At 35.9% G+C, this 25,053-nt stretch overlaps 1 protein-coding gene across 2 annotated transcripts in view; it reads right to left on the bottom strand.

Moving 5' to 3' along the window:
• The window catches only part of PCMTD1 (protein-L-isoaspartate (D-aspartate) O-methyltransferase domain containing 1), a 41,538-nt gene that overhangs the window by 5,784 nt on the left and 10,701 nt on the right, over positions 1 to 25,053 (bottom strand). Inside the window, exons 2-5 of one of the 2 annotated variants that reach the window (XM_032181584.1) lie at positions 21,698 to 21,805; positions 16,756 to 17,181; positions 12,840 to 12,942; positions 1,027 to 1,198 (exon numbers count right to left, since the gene is read on the bottom strand). In XM_032181584.1, coding sequence (XP_032037475.1) covers positions 1,027 to 1,198; positions 12,840 to 12,942; positions 16,756 to 17,062 — 582 coding nt within the window. In that variant the 5' untranslated portion in view covers positions 17,063 to 17,181; positions 21,698 to 21,805. The remainder of the gene's footprint in view (positions 1 to 1,026; positions 1,199 to 12,839; positions 12,943 to 16,755; positions 17,182 to 21,697; positions 21,806 to 25,053) is intronic. The other variant, XM_032181585.1, reaches the window with a different exon arrangement.

The following is a 25,053-nucleotide window of genomic DNA, read 5'->3' as shown; positions in this document are numbered from 1 at the left end:
GTTTACAATCAAATCCCACACACTTTTGGGCAGCCAAATCAGGAGGTCAGATGTTCCTGATTTTTTTCTTCAGGTTAGACAAACTGAGCTCTTTGAGGCTCTTATGTTTTACAGGTTCTAGTGTCCTAAGTACTTGTAAGGCAGAATTACTCAGTTTTAATTTTATGTCCAATTTTGGTCTACTTTTAAGCTCAATTCCATTAATTTCAACTGATGGTATCTTAGCCCAATAAATATTGGATAAAGTATTTGTGGAACTGGACGACATAGGCTACATTTCAACAACTTGGGTTTTTTTTTGAGAATGTAGGTATATATGCACTGTGACTATTTTTGGAAGGTAACTAGAAAACTTATCAATTTAAGTGTCTCAGTAATTCTCTGTATTCATGAAAATATCAAGTGAGTCATAGTCTTTCTTTCTTAAATTCCCGATCAGTAAAACAGGGAGAATACTACTTACCTTTGTAAAGCCTTTTGAGATCTAAGGATGAAAAGTGATAGAAGTGCGAAGCATTATTAAAATAGTACACCTGTCTGAAAATGAAAAACGTCTAATCTAACAAGAAAAAGCAACACTGAAAACTGCTGGAAATTAATCTTTTTTGTCTCCCCTTACCATTTTCTGTTAATTATAGATATTTCATCATATTTCTCTGAAATCAGCGTTCCTGTTTTAGAAGATGGTTTTTGTTTTGAAGTGTTGACTGAAAGTGTGTGTCAGGGAAGATTTCAAAGCAGTTCTGGGAATGACGTAATATTCTTAAAACAAACTAGAACTCCACAAATGGAGTTCTAGCTACACTGAAGACAAAATGGTTTTGTTACAGACAAGCGGATTTCAGTGTTTTAAGGGGGGAGTTCAAGACTGCATTGCAAAAGACTGATTATCTGCTTAATTGCAGCAATACACTGAGTCAAGATGTCATCAGCTGAACATTAACTTAGTAAAATATACATTTTAAAACATTTCTTAAAATTAGTATAATATATAAAGATAGCAAGGGGAAATTGTCACTAAGTCACCTGATCTTCTATAGGCATTACTAAAATGCCTCCAACTTTCAACAAAATTTTCATGTAGTTTTCATGGTCTTTCTGGACTCCAGCTCCACAGTAAATCCGGTCATACTGATGACTGTCTGAAGCTATTTCCAAACAATTACCAACCACAAAGGCAGGTTCACAGAACTCAAATCTAAGGGGAAACAAAAAAAAAGAGGGGACATTTCAAAATTAGGATTTTTGAGAAAAGCCAGTCCAGACGACAGAAAAGTATTTTTCAGATCTTCCCTTATGTAATGGGAACAAATAAATAAGCATGCATATTTCTTATAAAAAAAAAAAAAATGTATTTTATGGAAATGCTAAATAACAAGTCATTTATTGCTTCTGTCCCATCAAGGACCAAATAAAAATTCTTGAGTTACAGTCACTGTATTACATAAGAACAAGAAAGCCTGAAAGAAACACCAGACTTCCTAACTATAAGCAAATAAATTTGTTTAAAGAAACCTTTCAAGCCATACAGGAAAGTCTCTTTAAAATAGAAGACTTGTCAACACTTGTGCAATACCCAGCCCATTGAATAAATGTGGAACCAGTTCAATTCCTAATACATTCTCCCATCCCAGCTTTTAAAGGAGTATGCTCTGTAGACTCATTTTTGTGTCACACAAATTTCCACCTTGAGCCCAATCTGGTTTTCTCCAAAATAGAATTTAATGGAAAAAATTGGACTACACACAAAGAAAGGGAATATAATATTAGTTCTGAGAAGCATCTGTTCTAATTTTCATCAGCAAATGAAAGTTACATAACTGCCTTTAAGTGGACTTGAGCATATAAAAGAAGTTGCCAAAAGTAGTCGCAAGGACTAAGTTCTCTTGGACACTGCATAAAATAGCAAAGAAAAGATGCATGGGATAGAACTTTATTTCCAAAGCTGTGTATGTTTTCTATTACAATGATATTTTCCTGACATTTTCCAGGTCTCCACAACACATTATTGCTTACATTGTTAATGCCATGATAATGTAATTTACATCTTTGTTTAAAGAAACACAACACCTCTCTACACACACACACACACCAACAACATTCAGCCAATAACTGTTTGCCCCACCACACAGACACTTTAAGATGAGAAGTTACAGTTGTTCATAGAAAAGAATTACGGTTTTCTTGGAAAAACCACTAAGTGAAGTCTAACACTTTGTTGTGGCATGAAGTAGTTCATAGGTCATCTGACAGTATCAAAATCCAAGACCCCTCAAATTTCACCCAGGAAAAAATAAACTTGAAGAGTTCTAAATACTTCATTGAATGCATACAGCCATTTTATTAACTTTATAGCCGACATTCAAAAGGAAATTTTGACTTGGCTTGCAGTAGGAAGTCCCAGTACAACTAACAACATTCAAATCAGTATTTCCTGCCAGGCTTCACTGTAACCAAGTTGTCACTGCTTAGGGATACGGCCCATAAGGCTTGGCTGACTCTGATCTACAGTATTGCCATTCACAAATTAAAATTCTATTAAACTAAATTTTTTGCTTAGTCTATTTTATTTCCAAGATGAGGTGCTTGACCTTGGAAATAATTCAGGTCTTCCTTCTTTGACTAGTCAAGGACAAACCCCAGAATCCTTTACCAACCAAGTAACTGAAACTCCCTTATGTGATGTATGTGGCCAACAGTCCATGTTATTTCCTCACCCATGTCCAGTGGAAGAAATGAAAACTACAAACACTGAGAAGAAAAAAAGGAAGGGGGAGTGAGGAAGAACTGCACACAACGAGGCACAGCTAGCCTGAACTGTGGATGAAATAATTTCAGAGGAAGAAAGAAGTATCTGGAAACATGTAAGGCAAGGTTAAATGTTAGGAAGAAAATTAAACCCAAAGCACTCATTACTTCACTGAAGAACTCATCTCATTTCACAAGTATGTGAAAAATTGTGCGTTTTTCAACATTCAGTGAAGATCTGACAGTTCTACATAATTTTAATTTCAGGTTGCCTACACATGAAGGCAAGCATCAACACACTGATTTAACTTAGGTTTGAGCAAGGTACCCTTCGAAGTTTTAAGAAAGTACAATAAGAACAGGTGGTAATAAAGCACTTCTCTAAAATGCAATTTTAGATCTTATGACATTCACTGGTTCTGTGTCCTTAGACAACAGAAGAGAGCCTGCCTGCCTGCCTAACCTGGCAACTTTCACAACTTTTTAGTAAAATGCTCCTCCAAAAGCTGAGAGGATTACCCAGTATTTCTGAACTGCCTCCTCTACTAGAAGCCACCGGTCACACCCTCTGAAAACAAACACCAAATCCTCCAAGGATGCAAAACCACAAAACAAAGACCCACAAAACATTTCCCAGACACTATTTACAGACATTTCTATTTACAAAGCCTGGATGAAAAAGGGCTTATAAATACAGTAAACGCTAAAAAAAGTTTTTCATATAGCTTCACAGCTTGAAGCCAGAAAGACGCTAAGTGCCAGTGACACAGATGTGGCTTCCTATTACACCTGTAAGAATCAGACAGGCTAAGCAGTGGAGACCAACTCTGCCTATAGAGGCATTACATTGTGGGTTGACCATGTTATCAGTACAAATTTGTGGAGACATGGCTTATTACCCAGACAGACAGGTACTGGTTAGTTCATTTACTTCAAAAATACCTCCTTCACCCCAGTAGCTTCAGCTAGTTCAACCCAGTTTGTCAGAAGCAGGAGCATCCTGAAAGACTTCTGAGAGCACTATGATATATGCAGTTTCCAAAGACATCTCCTTAATCCATGTCAGATGAAAAACAAGGGGGTCTACTCAGCTCACTTGGCAGTGCAATGGTAACACCCATCTAGACTACAGTGGTATGCTGGTTGCCCATTCAGATCATACAGGGTTCTAGAACTGTCATCTTTTTTCTGGGTATCAAGAAGCTAACAGCTGGTAGAAGTGGGACAAAAAACTGGAGTGGTAGCTCATCGTGGCAACACTTGAGCTCAGAAGCCAACGCCATCCATTTATACTGCCTGTAGAATTAACAGCTTTGCATGTTATGGTATGAACAGTGACAACACACCAAGAATATAGAGGCATATATGGCTGATACTTGGGAGAATTACAGACTTAAATCTAGCTGTACAACAGTCAACCTTACTTTTCCTCACTACAATACAAAATAAACCTAACTGAAAAAATTAGACTCCTTCTCCCCTCCCTTAATTTTCAACTGATTCCATTATCATGAAAAGACGCATGCACCTTAGAATCAGAAAGAATTCATAAACAAATATACCAACTTGTGGTATTCATGTAATCCAGCACCTTTGTGAATATCTTCTAGTAGAGCCTAAAATATTATTTATGAGAATTTGTCATTAACTTGCCCAAACCATTTGCAAAATGAGCAAGGTTGAAGTTCAACCTCACTGAAGCCTCCCCTCAATCTGTTAAGGGAGTGCTCTAAAACAGAAAGATCCTGCAAATAAACAGGAGTACCTGCCCAACCCTAACACAAGCTTGTTAGTCTTACTGTATGAAAATAGTATCAACCACATTGTTTTACAATGGAAGTTAACCGCAAACACAAATTTATTTCAGTCTTATTTGACACTACGTTCAACAAGCAAATTTCATTCCCATTGCCTTTGGGATGTCAAAACAGATCAGTTATTCAATCTGTTACACTGAGCTATTTCTAGTAGATTATAAACTTTGCTGGAAAGGAATGGTTTATTGCTTTAACATGTAATAGTGACAGTCACATAAGCTACCTATTAAGATGAGATAGTATTTCATCTAGTTACACACTTGAAATGGAATTATGAAAAAGAGTTAAGAAATGTCAAGTGTTATTCACCTTTTGTTGATCTCTATCAAATTGCCAGGGTAGCCTTAGAGACAACTACATAGGTAACATGAAAAAAATGTTATTGCATAGATTAGATGCCAAGAAGTGTACTGGAACAAGCCAGAGAAGTTTGGATCACACTAGGTTCTTCAGTTCAATCTGGTATTTTGATTAAAAGCAAGCAGCCAACCAAAGAGAAATTAAGAGTTCCCACTATTGATAGCATAGCAACCAGGTTTCTATGTCTGAATGAACACTTGCCACAAGGATAGATTTAATTTCACACAGATCTTGTTTAGCAATGGCCCAAGACATTCAAGTACTTTCAAGCTGAAGTGTGCTGACCTAATCTTGTCCTTTCCTTTGTATTTCTGTATTCTGTCCCCCATCCTCCCAGTATAAAAGGATTATAAATAAACAGCCACAGCACTTTGCTTTCAGGTAAGCATCAAAAATTACCTGTGGAATTTAAAGGGCATTTTTGTATTCACTACAATAGCTTAAGAGAATAATTAAGGAGTAGATTGTCACTGCATGCATTCAAGTGAAATTCTCCATAGGTACCAACAAAAGAAAAACACTACCATTCTAATAAAATGAACATCCATTTAAAAACATTTCGAGTAAAGAACTAAGATTAAGATTTATTGCTTTTGTATCCATATCCACCAATCTAGTATTTGTGTGATAAAATATTAGTAAAATATGACAATACAATAGCCTACCCTCTAATAGTTCCCCACACACATGAATTCATTTGCTGGTCCTCAGCTAACACCTATTCACACAACCCACCATTTAAGTACTTCTAACTATGAAGATGTATAGCATGTTTTTTTTGGCCAAGCTCTTCTGCCTATATGAGTGCAGGACATTATTAATTCTCATGTCTCTTGAGGATCAAACCAGAGGCAAGAATTTTTTTTAGGTAGGAGATGTTCATTTCTACAGAATCAAGTACAAGTTCAATGGACCTATGCATAAAATTATGTAATTTGAAGGAAAAACAACCTTTAGCATCAACAGATTTGTGTTTGAAGGATAAAATATATCATAAGATGCTTAAAAAAAAAAAAAAAAGAGTACTGAGAAACTACTTAAACTGCTGTCTTTACCTAATAAAAAAAAAAATCAGTTTTTAAAACCACTATCACTCCAGCTATATTTTACACCTCTCCTATAATTCATTAGCAGGACACCACCTAATAGTATACTTCTGCTCATTTTACTAACCACACTCATATCAGTTTGCTGCTCACAGTCCTTACAGAAAAAAAAACTTATCAGCATGAATTTAAAATTTCTGTGTATTTGTTCACCATCCACATCCACTTTCTTTGATCAGACAACTCAAACCCCTCCAAAAGGGTCTGAGATTTCAGTATCAAATGTTCCAACTGATTCACCTCATAGTCTAGAGGACTATAGTTTCACAAAAAAAAAAAAAAGACTTAAACAGTAACACTCAGCAGCTCCAAAAAGGCAAAAAATAAAACAAATGATTTTTTTTTTTTTTTTTTTTTTACACAAAGGAAGAGCAGTAAGGCAGGTACACATAAGATTAGTGGAATTTACAGCACAGAGGCTGGCAACTTAATACTTGCTGTTTCAGCTGTGATGATGCTACAGTGGAATAAGAACTCCAGAGCATCCAAAGTTTTGGATACAGCCATTCCTGGGGGTAAAGTAAAGTTTTAAAATGTTTTAATGCAAATATGCAAACAGCAGTGAATCCAGTTTAAGAACTCACAGGATGAGATTTACATTAAATTCCCTTAATATGTTAGTAAGCAGACATTAAAATGAATCTGCAAAGTGTGGAGACTCTGAAAATGTATGCTATAGACTATTTCTGCTACTGTGACAAGGAAGTAACATACTTTTGTCCTATACTATACTATACTGTTGACCACATTTTTAGCAGAAGGATCCCTCAGAATGGGGGATGAGGATGACAAATTAGATTAAGATTAGTAAGCATCTTCTGAATGATTTTCACTAAAATGAAAAACAGGCTTATCTTTTTTTTAAAAACACAGCTACAGAAGCTGGAAAATAATTATTTCTAGAAGTTATCTGGAAGGACTTAAACTACAAATAATTTAATCTACAAACTTCTGCCTCCTTCATCCATTTGTACTATAAAGATGATACTAAGAGCTGCTTCTATATAAAAGAATTTCATAAAATCTTAATCTAAATCTTACTCCAAGTACTCCTAAAATCTGAAGGAAACCTTCAAGAAGCCCTCAGATCATTTAATCAATTTCAGTTTTTAAACTGACGTAAAACTTTCTTTGAAAACCACAGGTGAAGGTCAATAGTCTCAGTTGGGCTTGGCATAATACAGCAATGTGCAACTAATGAAATTTTCCAATTTTCATGCCTTATTAACATTTTTCAACTTACTGTACTGCAAAACTAATATAGAAGTAGTATCAAACAGATTTAAAGGTGTTTATTTTATACAGGAAGCAGTTTTCCCATTTCTCAATAAATATTTCCCATGTTCTATCCTGACAGTGATTTCAATTTAAGATTAATCACTAATTAAGAAAACTACACTTAAGATTAAGAAACTTAAGAAAAGCAACGGGTAATATCAGAGAACAATTTTTAAAAAGTGTTAGTTCTTTTCTGATTAACTGAAACAATAGAGTAGCAAGACAGCAAGTTCTTTCCATCCTTTTTCGGCATTTTCCTCTATTGTTCATTCTGCTTTGTGTACGTATTCATTCAAGCTCTTTAAACAAAACTGGTTCATATATAAATGCATTTTCATGACTTGCTACTATTTCTACTGCAAAATTACATGTTACTATTTTCTACATGTACACTGTGAACATTAGAATAAACAAAAGGGTCTTTGCAAAGAAATACAAGTTAAGATCTACAATAGCAACTGAAATTGTTTACATCCAGTTACAATAATGGTAGTTAGCATTACGGAAATAGCCAGAAGTGATACTGGCATAATTTCTATCCAGTAGTCTTTTCCCTGTACTTTTTTTTCAGCTTCCAGGCATTACTGTAGGACAGTAAGCAAGAGATATAATTCAGCTTCATTTCTGTTTCTCAGTTTTTCAACAAGATTGTCATGGTTCTTCAATCATGTGACTTCAGCTACCTTGCTTATGATTTCTGATACTCAGTTTCCTCAAAACCCATTCATTTCTGAAAACAAAACTAAGGGCTAACTTCACTCTCCCCTTCAACACTAGTTTACAGAACTTAAACTTCACAACTGCAAGCCATGATAGACAAATCATGATGGTAAAAAGTGAAAAGATATTCCTTCCGTTTACTTCTTTAATTCCGCAGTGAATTTTAAGAAAGCTGGACTCCTAAGAAGTACAGAAGTCAAGTAAGTTTTTCACTTCAGTTTGTCAAGGCCCTATTAAATACAATGACAGATGTCTGAAGAACAGTCTCTTTCTGGACACTGTACTACTGCATACTGCAGGCTTTTCTGAAGCCAGTGATTTGTTAGCAATGCACTGAACATTTTCATCGGCTACTTTAATGTAACAAGTATTATAAATACTATCAAAACTTGCAGTAACTTAAGACTTCCAAAGAATGACATTGCCCACCATGGGACTTATTTTTTATTTCTAGAAGATATTTTATATGTAGCTTTGAGAAAGCAAGAATATGGATTTCTCCAATTATCAAATACTTTAAAAATACATTTTTCTTCCTAGATAGTACTAGACCCATTGCCATTTTTGGAGCATTCTGGCTTATAGGGTAGAGGTGTATTGCTTCCTTTTTAATGTCTCCAACTAAAAAAGGGATATTCCAAAAGCCCTTTTTTGTTTGTTTGTTTGTTTAATGCAACTTCTGGCCTCAAAGAATCCCACTAGATTTCTTACAGTCCTATGTTCTTGGGATTACTCAACCTCAAGGAGAATTGATTCACCACTTTAAAAACACATCGTGTTTACTACTTGAAATTAAGAGTAAGTTACCAGTAAAATTTAAAATGAAAAAAGCCACAGGTGATTTTGAGATGGGATGCTTTTCCTGCTTAGATTTTTACTGCTATCATTATCCAGCTGCACAGGAAGGAAAGTGCTTTTTCGTCATGTTTATATAAGGAACTTTGTTTTAACTTAGCATTTATGAAAGTGTGGTTTCAAACATTGTATCACTAGCCTTGAATTTCAAGGAAGACGAATACTTGGTTGGAAGAATAAGCTATTTTTCAATGCCCAACACAATTTATTACAGGACTTCAGAAAGAAGTTTCACCCATAACAGTTATCCCAGAAGTAGTACTAGGGTTCTTGTCACTTACCATTGAAGTGGTTTCTTTTGATCCCGAGAAGGGTTCGTGATTTTCTTTCACAGCAGGGACTTCACCAGCTTACCCAGGTTTGGTTTTTGATAGGGTGCTAGAAGATGGGCAACCTAGCCTTGCCCTGTGGCTCTCTCTCCAAGCTGGATATTCTAGGTCTAGAAGTTGACTGGGAGCAGAAAAGACAACACATTCCCCTTCAATAAACAGGTGAAGCGGGGCCTGATACTTTCACAAATGTGTTTTAGATAGAGCCTTCTTAAGGAATGTTTTTTCCCCTTAATTAGCATGCATTCCTTTAAGGTTTTAAGCATGAAAGAGAGCCTTACACGTATATCAGACTCAGAACTTTTTTTACACCTAAAATCTTTTACACTTCAACCACGACAACACTTAAGATGCTGAAGACAGCACATCTCCTTTGCTTCTCCTGGTGAAGGTGTTACCAAATAAAACCAAGGCATGATTTTACCTCTCAGAATGAACAACTCCACCTCCATTTAAAAGGAAAATATTCTGATAGATTGGTAGGATATGGATACAGATACAAGTGATTATTGGAATTATCTGTCATTCTGAACCAGGTATCTGAAAAGCTTCCCTTCTAATGAATAGTTCAAGAGACAACAGATAGAAGGACAACCTGTCCTTTGAAGAGAGTGTCTCAAACCCTTTTGTACATTTTTACTTTGCTATCAGATTTCAGTCAAGCACCTGCCCAATCATAGAAAAATATTACATTTCAACATTTTTAGTAGTAATCATTAAAAAGCATTGTATTACACTACACAGCACTGGATTATGCCTTCATAAAAAGCAGCATCAAAGCAATACTCCCTTTTATTGGAGAGGGGAGGAGTACACATCATAATGACCCATTTCTGTGCCCAATGTCAGATGCAAAATTAAAGGCGCATCACTTCAAGCGGAAGAACACCATAAATAAAGTATTTATTTAGGATCCTAGTTGAAGGTTTTCAAGGATATACATATAAGGTAAAACCCATTTTATTTCTGCTTCAGAAGGAGACTGCTTCAAAAATTCACACCAGACTGAAGAATGTTATCCACAAAGAAAGAACACAGGGAAAGGACACCACAGTTTTATAGCAACCCCCATCTTTAAAACTATGGTCAGGAAACCATGGTGTGGTCTTCTGTGCTTTATCCTCTATATACCTCTTTAAAGGCTGCTGACAAGTGTAAGGTACTTTTCCCCAAAACACACACACATCCACTGAGACAACTAGCTTCATTCATACCAGTCTGCCAGATAAAATCCATTTTCGAACAGTAAGGACACCTGCTAGGTATACACCTGTGTGCAACAGTAGACAGGCACTGAACACCTTAGGAATCCTTTCTGTTTGGTAGTCTTTCACCCAAACACTAGGTCGACAAAATCATTAGTTCAGAAGTCAGTTCATGGATTTTTTCGCATCTTTCTTTCGCAAACCAAGATTCAGGAAAAAGTTATGGAAAAGTTACTGATTTACTGACCCAGAGCACATTATTTTGAGAAGTAGATTTAGACACAATGCACAAAATTAAATGTTTTTAATAATATATAGAAAGGACCCAGTCAATCACAGAAAAAACACAACCCCATCTTCATCAACTATATTAAAAGACAGTTAACCAGGATCAGCTATGCAGGCATGAAGTTACAAAGCCTCCCACAAAACACAATATCCAAACAGATCGGTATTATGTCATCTACAGTTCAGTTATTACTAAGTAGACTTATATCAAAAAGCACTTTCACAGATATTTTTAAGGTGGTGAGGACGGTGCTTCTATAGCCATTGCTGAGAATTTTTCTGTTGTGAAGAAAAGGTAAATTATTGGAAAGTATATGCCAAGTGATATATGTATAAATTACTCAAAGTTTAGAGGATATTCACCATCCTGCTTCCATTCCCTTGCTGGAATCACACTGTAACTGAAGACCAGTTTAACTATCGGTATAAATAACACAACATTCAGAACAATGTTCCCATAGCCAATCCATCACTGAATTAGCCAAAAATGCATTTATTCTGCTTTGAGAACATTTACATCTTTTTAATAAAAAAAAAATGCTTCTTTTTCCTTCAAACAATACACACACTGTAACATTCAGTTACTCCAAATGTAACAACTTTGAAATTTTTTCCTATTTTTTTTTTATAAGCTTCAAAGTGCAAACCCCACTGTTCTGCTATTTATTCATACACATAACCTAATCAGATCCATGTTGTTTAAAAAAATAGTAATAATAATCACATATTCCCTTGGTACCCCTCCACTCAAAATCTCCTCATTTATGGACATAAAGGTATTACCAAACTGGAAAGGCATTTCAGTCAAAACCATCTTTTTTTGTATATCGGAGTACACATACAGGAATAGAGGTATGCACAGGAATTCATTAGCTGGCAGTTACATCTTACTTACAGAGCCATTAATGCGGTACTAGTAATGATCATGAGTAACCACAGTTCTCACTTGTATATGTATTAACATCAACTAAGGTTAAAAGCCCGTATTAAAATCAGGACAGTGATGACGACACATACTCGTATTTCATGTTACGTAAGTATAGTAATATATTCCCTGTGTTCTTCTGTAGAAAAAAGTAAAGTTCTCTAACAAGTGTTTGAAGTACAGAATTGAATACAGGTAACACTAGGACAACTCTTTGAACTAAACTTCATACTCCACACTCCTCCTTTTATGCAGGAGCAGAAGGAAGAAGGCCTATGGTTATGACCACAGCTCCTGAAGTCTGGTTTAAGGAAAAAAGTGGGCTGAACTTCAGATAAGAAAACCAAGAGCACATCAGTTCCTGAAGTACATTACAAAGGCAAGAAGATAAGACTTTTCTCTGCTCCCCTGTGAGCAAAAGAAAATGAGTAAGGACATGCAACTCTTATGCTTTACTGACAATTCAAAAAAAAAATCTGGATTTTCAGCAGCTACTTTATAATTAGTGCTCGAGAACATACTGTCTGTAAGAAAGTCTTATTCTCTGTAAAGAGGACTAGAGGCCTGTTTTTCCTTTCACAGAGGCAGAGAGGCCAAAGATGCAGACTCTTACAGGAATGCTTAGAACTAGTAATAAATTGTTGAGTAAGTGGAACCAGTATGTTTCACAGCCCTGTAACCCTGAAGTATATCAGTAAAAAAGAGTTGTGTATCAGCACAGATGAAGACTCCAAAGTCCATCTCTTCAAGTAAAGATGAATACAATCAGATAAATTCACCTGTTTTTCATTTCTAGATCAACAGTAGTAGATTACAAAAAAGTTAATTCTGTACAGAAAGATGCCCAGTTTTATTATAAAAAATTACATATAAATTGTCCTATACATGCAAAGACACCTACATAGCACACATCATTCTTTATATATATACACACACACACTTACCTGCATGTATATACACATACCCAAAAATGCAGTGAGATCAATTCTGTTAAGTATGACACAACTGAAATACTCCCACACTTTCTAAGTTTTAACTTACCTCATGAATTAGAGTGACAAATTGGAAGTTCTTTGTTGCAGCAACAAATACCATTTACCATGTGTGATGCCATTCTCCTCCTCCCCTTACTAAACTCGTTTTAAACTGACTGCATCATTGCAAAACAAAAACTGCTGAAAAGTGAACTAGACAAATGAGATACTTACTTATCAAAGCTATCACTGTATTTTATGAAGCTCTCCAATTTTTCCTTCGCATATTCTACCACATCTGAATGAAGCTCTATTCCATGATTTATCCCAAAAGGTCCTGTAAATAGAAACAGCAGTTTTGTCGTTTTTCTTTAAAGCACAACACAAACACGTGGAACAATATTGTACCTTTTGCCTGTAAAGTACTAACATCACATAAAACACTGGAGTCATCCAACACTCTACACAGAGATAATGATCTGTAGTACAGATAGAAAGATACGAGGAAACAAGGTAAAATGCCAAAGGATCAAAAAAAACAAGGACAGAACCATGGCAAAACAGTTTTGTACAAACAACTTTCACCATAAGGATGCATAAAATCTTGACAGATGCAGAAAGCCTCGACTATATGTAGGACAGTCCAAGCAACTTCCTTTTCAATATGTTTAGTTGGAATACAACAAATTCAAAGTATGATTTAGTCTGTATTTTGTTATTCAAATTTTGAAAGGTTTTCTTATCGTAGACTTCTCAGTTCCTAAGAATTCAGAGATTTTGTATTACATTTATCTACATGGGTTCATCTATTTATTAAGTTTCTAAATCAGAAGCTCACTCCTGATTTACTCATTCAGTAATTAACTTCCACCTAGAATACTACAATTGACTTGCATTATGTTAATTCCTCACAATACTGTAACAGTTGCACCACTGCTTTCCTGCAATCAAATCCAAGTATATTTCCAAGTTAATTTGTGGGCCAGAAGGTAAAGCTTTTTTTTTTTATTTATTTTTTTATTTTTTTTTTTTTTTTTTTAGGAACAAGAAGTCATGAAAGAGCTTTATGACTTATCTACAACAGGAAAGAATCTGAATCAAATAGTCACATTTGCTGTGGGGATTCTATATTTAACATGTATGCAATAGACCAGAGACTTCAGTAATGGAAACATATAAGAGAAGGGGAAGAAAAGAAAGCAAACATCAATAGCATTAGACAAAAACTTACATTTAAATCCTCTACTGCATTCTAAATCTCACCTAAATATTTGACTTAAAGATGTTATTCCAATAAAATAGAGTAAAATTTGTCTTGTCTTGGACACCAATGAAAAATAAACAGACCTAGGGTTACTGAGAAAACATTTTCTACAGTAAAAAAAAAAAAACACTAATATATGCTTCTGGGATCATTAATAATTGCAAATTTTAATGCAGTTTAGAATATTTTCTATTACAGTACCAAACAATAGATAACTATACATGCTGCTCACAAGACCTCTTCAGCATCAGCCAAGAGGTAGATACATCATCCAAGGGATGTACTTTGAACTTGTGGAAACACATTCAAAGTTGACATTCACGCCAATTTTAGTTTATTATCTATCACACAGAGAAGCATTAAATGAACACCTTAAAATATGTGCTGTACTAATGTTCCCTTGCACAGTAATAGCCTATGACATTCCTAACCAGCAGTTACACTTCTATGACACACTGCAGCATCTAATGCAAGTTTTCTTTTTATTAAAATTAGCCTCTTCACTAGAAACAGTCCCACTTGTCCCAAAACTCACACATGTTCCTTTCAAAACTCAGTTTTAACAAACCAAAGGACTAAAGAATTGTATGTGCTGGTTTTTCCACGTTTTAAATTAAATCTGTGAATGTAATACACTACCACGTTAGGATACACCACAATAAAACTAATCTAAACAGAAATAAAAGATATAGGTTTCATTCTTTCATCAGTGAAGTCAATTTCAAAAAGAGTCAGCTAATCTAAAAAGTGAAACCAACTCCTCTGTTGCTCTCCAAAGTTAGCTGGTCTCTTCCAAGGTAACTGGAAACAATTCCATCACCTAGTTTGAACTACATTAATATTTTAATGATGGTAACACAATCTCTACGGAGAGCCTTTTTTATATATAAATTTTTTAAATATATGTCACTATATTTGCAAATGTTCACCAGTTCCAACTCACTAATTTCATCTATTTAATTTTGACACTGTCAGCATGGCAAAAATACACTCACTATATTGTCAAATTGAAAGATGTCCAACTACTGTCAAAGAACACATGGTTCCGTTACTAATTACGCTACACACTGAAATTGGTTTAAAAACATGGGCTTTTAAAAATATCCGTGCTTTATACTGATCAGAAGCATACTCCTTTACTTCTATATTTCTACTCCTTTTTAAAAGCTGGCGTTCCTTTGCTTAAAACAAAAGCAAAATAATTATTATAATTAGTGATTTTATCCAAGGAAGCAGAAAATAAGAAAATGAAGAACTACACAGCCATGGAAATCCTGCTTTTGTCACTGCAGCAGTCACTGCTACAGGCTCCTTGGCACTGCTAGAAAAGTATCAGCACCTGAATTGGCAATGTGGAAACATCTGTATCATAACTATTTTCCTTGGGGCTGTCAGCCAATCTCACCCTCTGTAGAAGACAAGTGTTTTCCATTTTTATTTCTTCAACTCCGTATATAATACTCTGAAGGAGAAGGATTCTGCTTGATAAGGTCAAACCCAGGAGCATTCAACAAGCAACCAACAACCATTCATAACAGGTTAAGTACACAGATACAGGTGCAATATATGTGATCCAGTACCTTACGTTTAAACAAAGTCCAGAAGCAATAATGAAAAAGCAAAGCGTTATACTACAGAGAAATGGATGAATACTATTGCACACTACTCTTAGCATCCATTTTAGAAAAAATAAATTAAGTTAAAATATTCCTAATTAAAATACTTTTTTCATAAATAGAAACTCTCAAAAGTGACAAAGCCACTCTAATGGAGTAGGTATCTTTGGTTTTAACTTTTACCTGTGAATGAACATTATTTGTTTGCACAATAGAACAGAAGTTTGCCAATGAACTGAAATACAACAAAAGACCATCAGAGATGCCAACTGAAGTTCGTTATATGTATTACTTGTAATTTCTACTTTTTAATCAGAGAATGAATGACAAAAACTACAGATGAACAAACCAACTATTCACACTTCAGCATTGTGCATGTATCAACATACTCCGAAACTGTACCACTTGTTACCAAGTTTTCTGCAACCAAAGAAATACAAAAAAACTCCATTTAATTCAGTCATTAAAATTACACCTGTGAAAGGTATATTCTGAAGTCATTATATAAGAAAAGTTGTAAAAAACAACTGATTTGCTAGCACACATTCTACATTCTCATTACCATATAGGTGTTGGGAATTTAAGCATTTTTCTCTAAGATAGCTTGGTTAAATTTAAAATTCTAAAACAATTTCTCGTTTTACCTGTTCTCCATATAGGAAGTGTATTTGAGGACAGAACAGAGAATAAAATAAAATAAGCTAAATAAAATAGCTTTTAAAACCTAAACACTGCTGAGTCTGCAGATCTGCAGTCTACATCTCAGAACTGATTCAATACAACAAAATGATTCAACAAACATATCATGAGAAAGCTGTTTGCATGCTCATGGAGACTTATTTTTCAATTAAGTTTCTCCAAGAGATATAGCCTTCATAATTTACTTTTTTAGATAAATAGAAAAAAAATCAAAACAACCTAGAGTAAGGGCGTAAATATGGTAAAAATGCAAACTAAAATTTTAGCACTCAAATTGTTCCTCTATGCTTTTCCATTTTATGTGAAAAAAAATACTGTTTCCTTTCTCTCAAATTAAAGTTTTAGGCTATAGAAAAAGACAAACATGAATAATTGCACCTTGCAAGACACTCCGTGAAGTGTCGGTGAACATCTGTATCAGAATACAGCTTGTAGATAACCTATCATATTGTAAAACCACAAACACTCAGTTTCAAGTATAGAACTATATTTTGAAAATGTACATTTTACAGGGCCTGTATAATCTTCAAAAAATATGCAGAAACAATGTATTAAAAAAATTCAAAGTTACCTAATATTAATCCCACCATTGTACTCAAATATCCGGTTCCACTACCCAGATTTAGAAAAGACAATCCAGGTTGAAGCTTCAGAGCTTCCATGACTTCGGAATAAATGCAAGGAGCTGACAAGTGTATATTTCCATGCTTCCAGGCCAAGTCTTTGTAAGCATTGTCCCTGTATCCTTCCAGATAATAATCACCACGATCAATTGCTCTGAAGGCTTGCTCCACACTCTCAGTGCGAATATACTGAGCTTCTTTCAAGTTATCAATTAAATCATCATTGTCTTCTCCAGCACTCACAGCTCCTCCCATGCTGAACTCCTATGGTGATTCAATTAGTTTGCGAAATACATCAGGAGGAGTTTTCCAAAAAGCTTTAAGTACGTAATGGATTCTTGGTTCTTCTTTCAAAAGCACATCACAAATGAATCCTGGAAAAAAAAAAAAAAAAAAAAAAAAAAAAAGATGTTTACATAACTTGAGTTTCCAAGAGAAACAAATCAACAATGAATAAAGGGTGATAAAACATCATTAGTATTGGACCACTTCACCAAACAACCATTATAGACTGGAGAGTTTATTTCATAAAAAAAAAAAATCTGCCTTTCAGATTCATGCCACCTCAATCCACTGCTCTTCAGCTTACCTTTAGTATGTCAACACGGCCTGTCTACATTAGCAAGCAACACAAGAGTTTATACAGACAGTGAAAACACTAAGAGCCTGTCACCTATTACTACCTAGATTTGTGGGGACAATAGCTGTCTTTGGACTAGCTCTAGACCCTTCAGAGGACTAGATGTCCAACAGCAGTTGAAGCACACGCCAGCTTAGTTATGTTTAAAAGGAGCTGAGTTTACATGCTGTGATGTCACCCTGCAGTGGGAGACAAAGCCAGGTGATTAGTGATGACTGTGAGATGCATTTCAGATACTCATTTCTGAGTTGAACCATAATACTTATGTTGATAACCACGTATTGTTCTGGTCTGGTCCTGGAGAACCAGGAGCGGTTCTGAGATCCTCCTTATGCCTCCCATATCCACTAAAGGAGTACCATTTCCTTAAGTACCTAAAAACTCTCATCTTACTAGGTTTTAAGCAACTAGAAAGTTTTATGAATTCCACACCACATGCTCACTTCAAAATAATTCCTTCAAAGCAGTATTTTATCTGCATTACTACATAATTAACCACTAAATTAAAGCTAGATGTTAATGTTTTGAATTTTATATGAATTAGCAAAATAGAGTACTGGAAAGGAAAGCTTTTAATCCACCAGCACTAGACTAATAGAGTAACTACAGCGAGCTAGTTGTTAACATTTAATTAAGTCACCTTAGCCAAAAGAACAAAACCCAAGGAATCTTGATCCATATGTTATGTTATCTTACTTCCCTCCTTTCCTTTCCCCAGCTTTGTGTTTTGTTTGAACCACACATCTAACAATACACAATTCAAGTATGAACACAAGCTGTTTTTCCTAATATTTGGTAGATTTTCCTCAATAAAAATATTGGCTTACAATACATAAGGCAGACTAGTTCACTTCTGAAAGTATTATTCCAACTGTACAACAACAAGTAGTATGTTAGACAAAATAAGACAGAAATAAGCAAGTGCCACTTTCCGTGCTTTACTTCTACATGCTACACACAAATCCAGTATCCCATTAGTTTCTACAAAAGTCATTCTACCGCCAGCATGAATGACTTCAAGTACATGATACTGATGCTCACAAAGAAATACTCACCCTCCTTAATTGCATTAAGTACCACCATTTTTAACACAAATCCACCTGCTTCTTCAAATATGTATATTTAAAAAAACTGCTCAGTGAAATATGAGTATTATCTTTTGTCTGAGATTACTCCAACAAAATCCAGCATATTCCTGTTTCGTACAAATTAGGCAGTAAGTAACTCATGGGAACAATCAAGATACCAAAGATACCAGCAGTCACCAGAACGAAACAGGTTCACAAACCTAGATTGTGGGGATCATTACTCCATAATTTACAGTTCAATACTTTAAATGAAAACCTTCTTACACTAATGAATCCTCTTCCATGTAACAGGTCTGTATCAAAACTGTACTCATAAGCCTTTCCATGAAGACTAATGGAAATCTCCATAAATTATGACCAACTTCTAATTCTGTGTTTTCCCCAGCCACCAGTGCACAAGATCTGTGCTTCCTGGAGTGCTAAGAGGATCAGAATAGTGAAGCTCTGGCAAAGGAGAGTTAAACCTAAGAAGGCATTGCTTGAAGCCATTCACTGTAGCTTCTGAAGGAAATAAGACTTAAAAACTCATATGAAATCAAGAAGTAAACCCACACTTACTAACCTGAGGATTGGAATTTTATTTCAAGTAGTGTTACTTGGTGAGGAAAGGGAAAAACAACTCAAAGTTTAACAGGAGAAGGAAAAATACCACGTGGAACTGTTTCAGCTGAAAGATTACATATTCAAGATACAAACATCCACTTGTAGGATGCACAAATGCACTCCCAACCTGCTCACTGGCCAGGCAGTGAGAGAAGCAGGTAAGACCTTGATCCTGTGTAAGCAGCTCAACGTAAGGCAAATCATCAGTTGTATCAACAATATCTTCATCACAACCCCCCACAAAACAGCAAATGAGCTACTACTATGAAGAAAATTAACTGTGCCCCAGCCAAAACCAGTATAACAAGTGAAAGTCTAGTGACAAAAACAGTTTTGCCTTCCCTTTACTCTAAAAGCACTGTAATTGTCTTGACAGATACGTTTAAAAAGAATTTTAAATAGAAAGTAAATGTTAAGAATCAAGTTTTTGAAGATTAATGCAGCTACTTCACAGGTTTGAAAAAGAAATACCACTCTCAGCCCTACCTGCAGAATGCATTCACTACCTCAAGCCAGCAGGTGGAGAACTTCACTAACTATTTATACTCCACTGGTGAGCAGGCAATCTGAAACTGTTCTGAAGGAAAAAGCCCGTTCTTTCAACTTAAAGCTTTACAGAGTTTCTATCAGTGTCCTCAGTTTCACTGCAAACTGTTTCCTTGTAAATAATATTTTCCAATTTCAAGATAGTCACTGAACTAAAATAGAACTTATTTAGGTATTTTCTGATTTTATGGTCTTGGGATTATTTGATACCTGAAGTTAGTTAATAAAGTATCACCAGAATTTCTGCTGATGATACCCACAAACAAACACTCTAAGTTAAAGAAAACAAAGTAGACCTTTTCATGAAAAATAACTTCCTGTGCTGTAGAGAAATATTCTGTCAAGGCATAACATACTTCCTTCTAATGCTTTTATGTAAGCTTTTGCCTTTGTGAAGGTAAAATTACTTGCTTCTAACAGAGACAAGAGATGTGTGAAGTCAGATAAACTTTCTGTAACTTTACAAATGAAGCCACCCCACAAGCTATTTTAGTAGAGGCTAAAGGAAAAAGGCAAGTCAGTCCAAGGTTCCTTGTGACTGCTGACCCAGGACCAAAATAAGCACAGCATAACATGCAATGATAAAAACGTTCTACATAGCTGCACTCCACAAAGCTTACAGAAAGCATACTGTGAAGCTCAGCAATCCAAAACTGCAACACCTGCAGAGACAGAGCTTAAGGATCATTCTGATGACTGTATTACAAAGAGTTACAGAAATTACAGAAGAAAAGTGCATAACATTAACAAAATGCAGCCACTGTCTAAGCCCCTGGAATACAGTAGCCAACTGAACCTGTAGTTTAGGAATTTGAATTACAATGAAGTCTTAATAAAAAAGTTCATGCACTGATAAAAACCAATTAAAATGTTTCTCATTCTACACTACTTATGAATGTATTTTTATAAATTGGAACATTTTTGAATTTTCTTCTCATATCCACAAATAAAAATATCACAGCTTTCAATTTCGGTAAAACGCCACACAACTGCAACACCCCACCTCTGACCTGTATCTGACCTAACTTAAGGAATTACAGTAAAAATTGGTTATCATAAAGAGCTTAGGTTGAGGCTTTTTTTTTTTTTTTTAATGTATTGTCTCATTAAATAAACAGGTTCTTGGGCTATGAGAACCTAAGAAGTGTTAACAAGTTGAGTGTATTTTAATTCTTAAACTTCTTATAATCCACAAACTCTTGTCTGAAAGGTTAGTAACTGCATGTTTAGTCGAGTTCTGTTTGCCAGCTCTCAAATGGACACAAATTTTGCACATTTCAGAAGCTAGTTTTGTTGTTTTGTTTTTTGCTTCTGAAGTTAATTCCTCGCATCAGTAAGGACTACATGCTTTACTTAAAACAGACTGGATACCACACTAATATTGGCATATCCTGACCCCATAGAGGTGACTTCCTTAAAATATGAGTTATTTTAGCCTACCATTTTGACTCTTGTCTTGTTTCAAAAGATGAAAAACAGTATGAGCAGCATAACAGATGTGATCAAAAGTATATTAAAGTCTGCTCCTCAGAACCAATGCATTCTGAGAAAGTCCTCTTTGCATTAGCATATCATCCCTGACAATCCCACACATATCAAATTCAGACTGTGGCGCATTCCTCGCAAGTCACAGCGGGTATGCAAAGTTGCTTGGTGAACCTTCCCCCTTCTTGGGGGGAGCAGCATACAGAGGGAAGAAAAGGTGACGGTAAGCCACAAAAGTATTCATAAAAGTAGACACAGGAGCCAGCTGTTGAGTTTACTTAACGAGGAATGTTCTATGACTGTCAATAGGAAGGAATTAACCACACATGATGTAAGAGTCTGAAAAAAAGTCTGTTTTATAATTTCAGCTCACTCAGTTTCAGTTGTTAGACCTACTTCTGTTAGAGTAAGTTTCTGCCACTCCTACAGCTGTAATGAACTTGAGATCGTATTTCACCTGTTCTTGTCCCACCCAGTGACTCCTAAAACCAAAGAACCCCATTTTTTGTTCAGCTTTCCATTTCTTACCAAGTGTTGTGAAAGTGCCACAGTAAGAAGAAATTCAGCTCCCAACTGCAGTGCTAAATCTAAGGCTTCAGCAGAACTTCACGAATACACAGAATGGTTGATTACTATCTGAAAAGGAAAGAGAAATTGTAACATTACTTTTGCCGTGCAAAGACTGGAGACAGACAAAACATGAACTGTGAACTGGAGGTGACTGTAATAGGTGACTTCAAGAACAAGAACAAACTGTGGGACACAGGTATTTCAGACTGAATTCTTCACACACATTTTTGAAACATTTACACATATGCCTTGTTGCTGAACTACAATAAAATTAAAAAAAAAATAGATGTTCTAGGAAGAATAACTGCTACTTGATCTGCCTTCTCTTCCACAGCTATTTGTTTTCTCATTCCAAATAATTTAGAAAGGAAGGAAACAGTTGTTTTAAGGGTATACTGCCATACTTCCTGGTGAATTAAGGGGAATTCTATTGGAAATACCATCATTTGTTTATTTTAAGCCTATTAAATTTGTCTCACTGAAAAAGCATTCGCTCCTAACCTACTGTTTAGTCAATCGTTTCAACAAGCTTTTCAAGCTAAACAGAAACAAGTACAGTCAGTCCTCCAATTTAATACGCTCCACACAAAGCACACTTCAAGGTTCTTTGCCATGTAGCAATGGAACAAGGAACAGACCACAGGATTAAAGTTAAGCCAAATGAATGTAAACAGATACAACTACTGACTTAACCTGAATTGCATTGACCTACTTGGGCAGAAAATGTTTGTCAAGTCTGCTGTAAGCTTAAACACTGATCCTCCTGCTCAGGCCTTCAACAGATGTTTACACAAGGCTCCAGGTGTGCCCTTGCTCTCATTGTCTTCCTCCATCTCCAGCCACCTGAACACACCACATGCCACAGACAGCACCAAGCTTCTCTTGGAAGATGCACTGAGGCTTACGGCTCCACGAATTTATAAGCAGTGACAGACAACACCACAGGTCTCATTATAAAGTTACCTTCATAATTACACAAGGTTGCATAATTTTCAAATCAACCCTGCTGAATGTCTAGTTGTCCTCTTAGCTTTTTTCTTTGTTTTTATTTTCAGTTCCTGTAATATTTTTTTTTTTTTAAACAAAAAATGTAGTTTTGTTGGTTGTCCACCTAGATTTTTTCCCCTTCTTTCTTAGGACTGAAATACATTCATTTTCCAGTAAGTTTTCTCCTATACTGGGATTTTTTCCCCCATTTGAAATGTTATCTACCCTCTTCACACAACGACAAAGCCTGAATGCCAAAATAAGCATTTTTTATATACCAGTTCTGTATGCCAGGTCTGTTTTCAAGTATGCCAATAAAGAATTTAAAATTCATTACTTCATATAACAAATGAAAAAACCCACATTATTTCCTGAATGGGGCTTTTAATGTGCAGTTTACTACCACATCCTGACTCAATTCTCACTACTGCTTAAAAATCAGCAAAAAACACTGCTTGCAAAGATGAACCAGCACAGGATTTTTAAGTTTCTTCTTCAAACTCATTTCCCCACCTGTGGCACCACACACTTGCATTCCCACTTAGAAACATGGACACGAGGTCAGTGTTTTCACCAGTTAGCCAACAATGCAGGTTGCAGTACTGGGCTGAAACACTGCAGGTCAGTTTCTGAAATCTGAAGTTGTAGATCTCTAACAAAAGAGTACTGAAGTAGCTCTATGTCCTCAGATTGAGCTCTATGACCTCAACCGTCCTGTCTTATCTGGGGCTATGCTTATGATCTTCCAATAGTTGTCATTATGGTCACCACAGACCCAGCTTCAGTGTTCACATGCTAGAATATCCCCTGGGCCACCAGCTGACCTTTCTTAATTATCTCCTGCAGAAACACCCTGTTGAGAGACAGGAAAGCTGTCTCACTGCCCTGTTGTAGTGAGTGATTAATTGCTAGGAAAAACCATCCATCATTTGCACCAAACTGTTTTTCCCTTCCACCTCTCTCCTCAGATGTATGCCATCTCTGGGATCCACCTAACTGCATTTTGAATCTCGTCATTCATGTTACAAAAAGCTTAAGTCTGAAAGCAAGCACAGTTTGGCAAGCAAACACTTTCAACACGATTTAGTAGTATCCAATTTCACTGAAAGTTTTAGTTTAGCCAGTATTTGCTGTAAAATTTCAATCAGTTATTGCTTCAGCCCCTAGAATCAGGTCTTCCTCATATAGTGAAGCATAAGATGAATAACAAAATACTCTAAGTGCTCTGAGAAATCGGTTTTCAAAACAGAAAGATGCTGTAAGGTAGTACTATAGTTACAGAAAACCAAAAGAACTGAAATGGTGTATGTCAGTCCTATAAGTCTATAAAACTAAAAAGTTATTCAAAATTATTTTCCCAATTTCAGAGAGCACTTAAATGCTAAGAAGAAATGTCTGAATACCTGAGGAAAATTACAAGGACTGATGTCTATGGCAGCGTATGATGGAACTAAGAATAATGGTATCATACAGTTGCTGGCAACATTACTTCTGTACCAGTGATGGACCAGAGCAGCATGATGTGCTTTTTGACAACCTGGGGTGGTAAGCAACATGTCAATAAGACACAGTTGTCAGTCTGTTGCTTATCATCGGCAGTCAGCCATATGGAAATTGGTGATTATACCTCAAAAGGTTTTATGTTTACCTCTATGAGCGAATGCTAACTCTGGCCTAATACTGTATTCTCTATCATATCCTACCAACTGTAGAAATCAAAGCAATTAATATCACTTCTCTTCCCCCACCAGCCCAGGAAGTTCAGTGGTGCTCGTTTGCATGACGCTGCATAAATTGGCCTCGTCTCCAAGGAGCCTAAGGTGCTGCAGTGACCTGTCAAAGTTCCACAAGAGCATATCATAAGCAAAAGGATGTCAGCCACCATCCCAACATAATAAAGAAAATCCCCTACCCTTCCTCTGACAGCAGTCCATGAAACAACCCAGGAACAGTCCCCTTATAGAACACTCCTTTTTGAAGGACTCAGATCCTGAGAAGTATTCTGACAGCTCCGTCTATTCCCAGGTTACAACTATTTTAAGACTGTCAAGCATAAACTGGAAGAGTACTGCTTTGTAATACAATGCCTGGGAGAAAGGGGAAAAAAAAAGAGAAGCTACTCTGGAGGACCTAATAGACCAACGGGAACAGCAAGTACCAGATAATATCAGCTTGTTCAACAGCAAGACTAAACCATCAGGACTTCGTAAGACAGATATATAAATAAGTGATGCTCAATACATACAGATGTCTGTTAGTGTCTGAGTTTGTATCAGGCACCTGTTATTTCAGAAGAGAAACTGCTGTCCGTGCACATATTTTACAGG

Source organism: Aythya fuligula, chromosome 2, assembly GCF_009819795.1.
Source record: "Aythya fuligula isolate bAytFul2 chromosome 2, bAytFul2.pri, whole genome shotgun sequence".
NCBI classification, from domain to species: domain Eukaryota; kingdom Metazoa; phylum Chordata; class Aves; order Anseriformes; family Anatidae; genus Aythya; species Aythya fuligula.
This window is presented reverse-complemented; position numbering and strand designations above follow the sequence as displayed.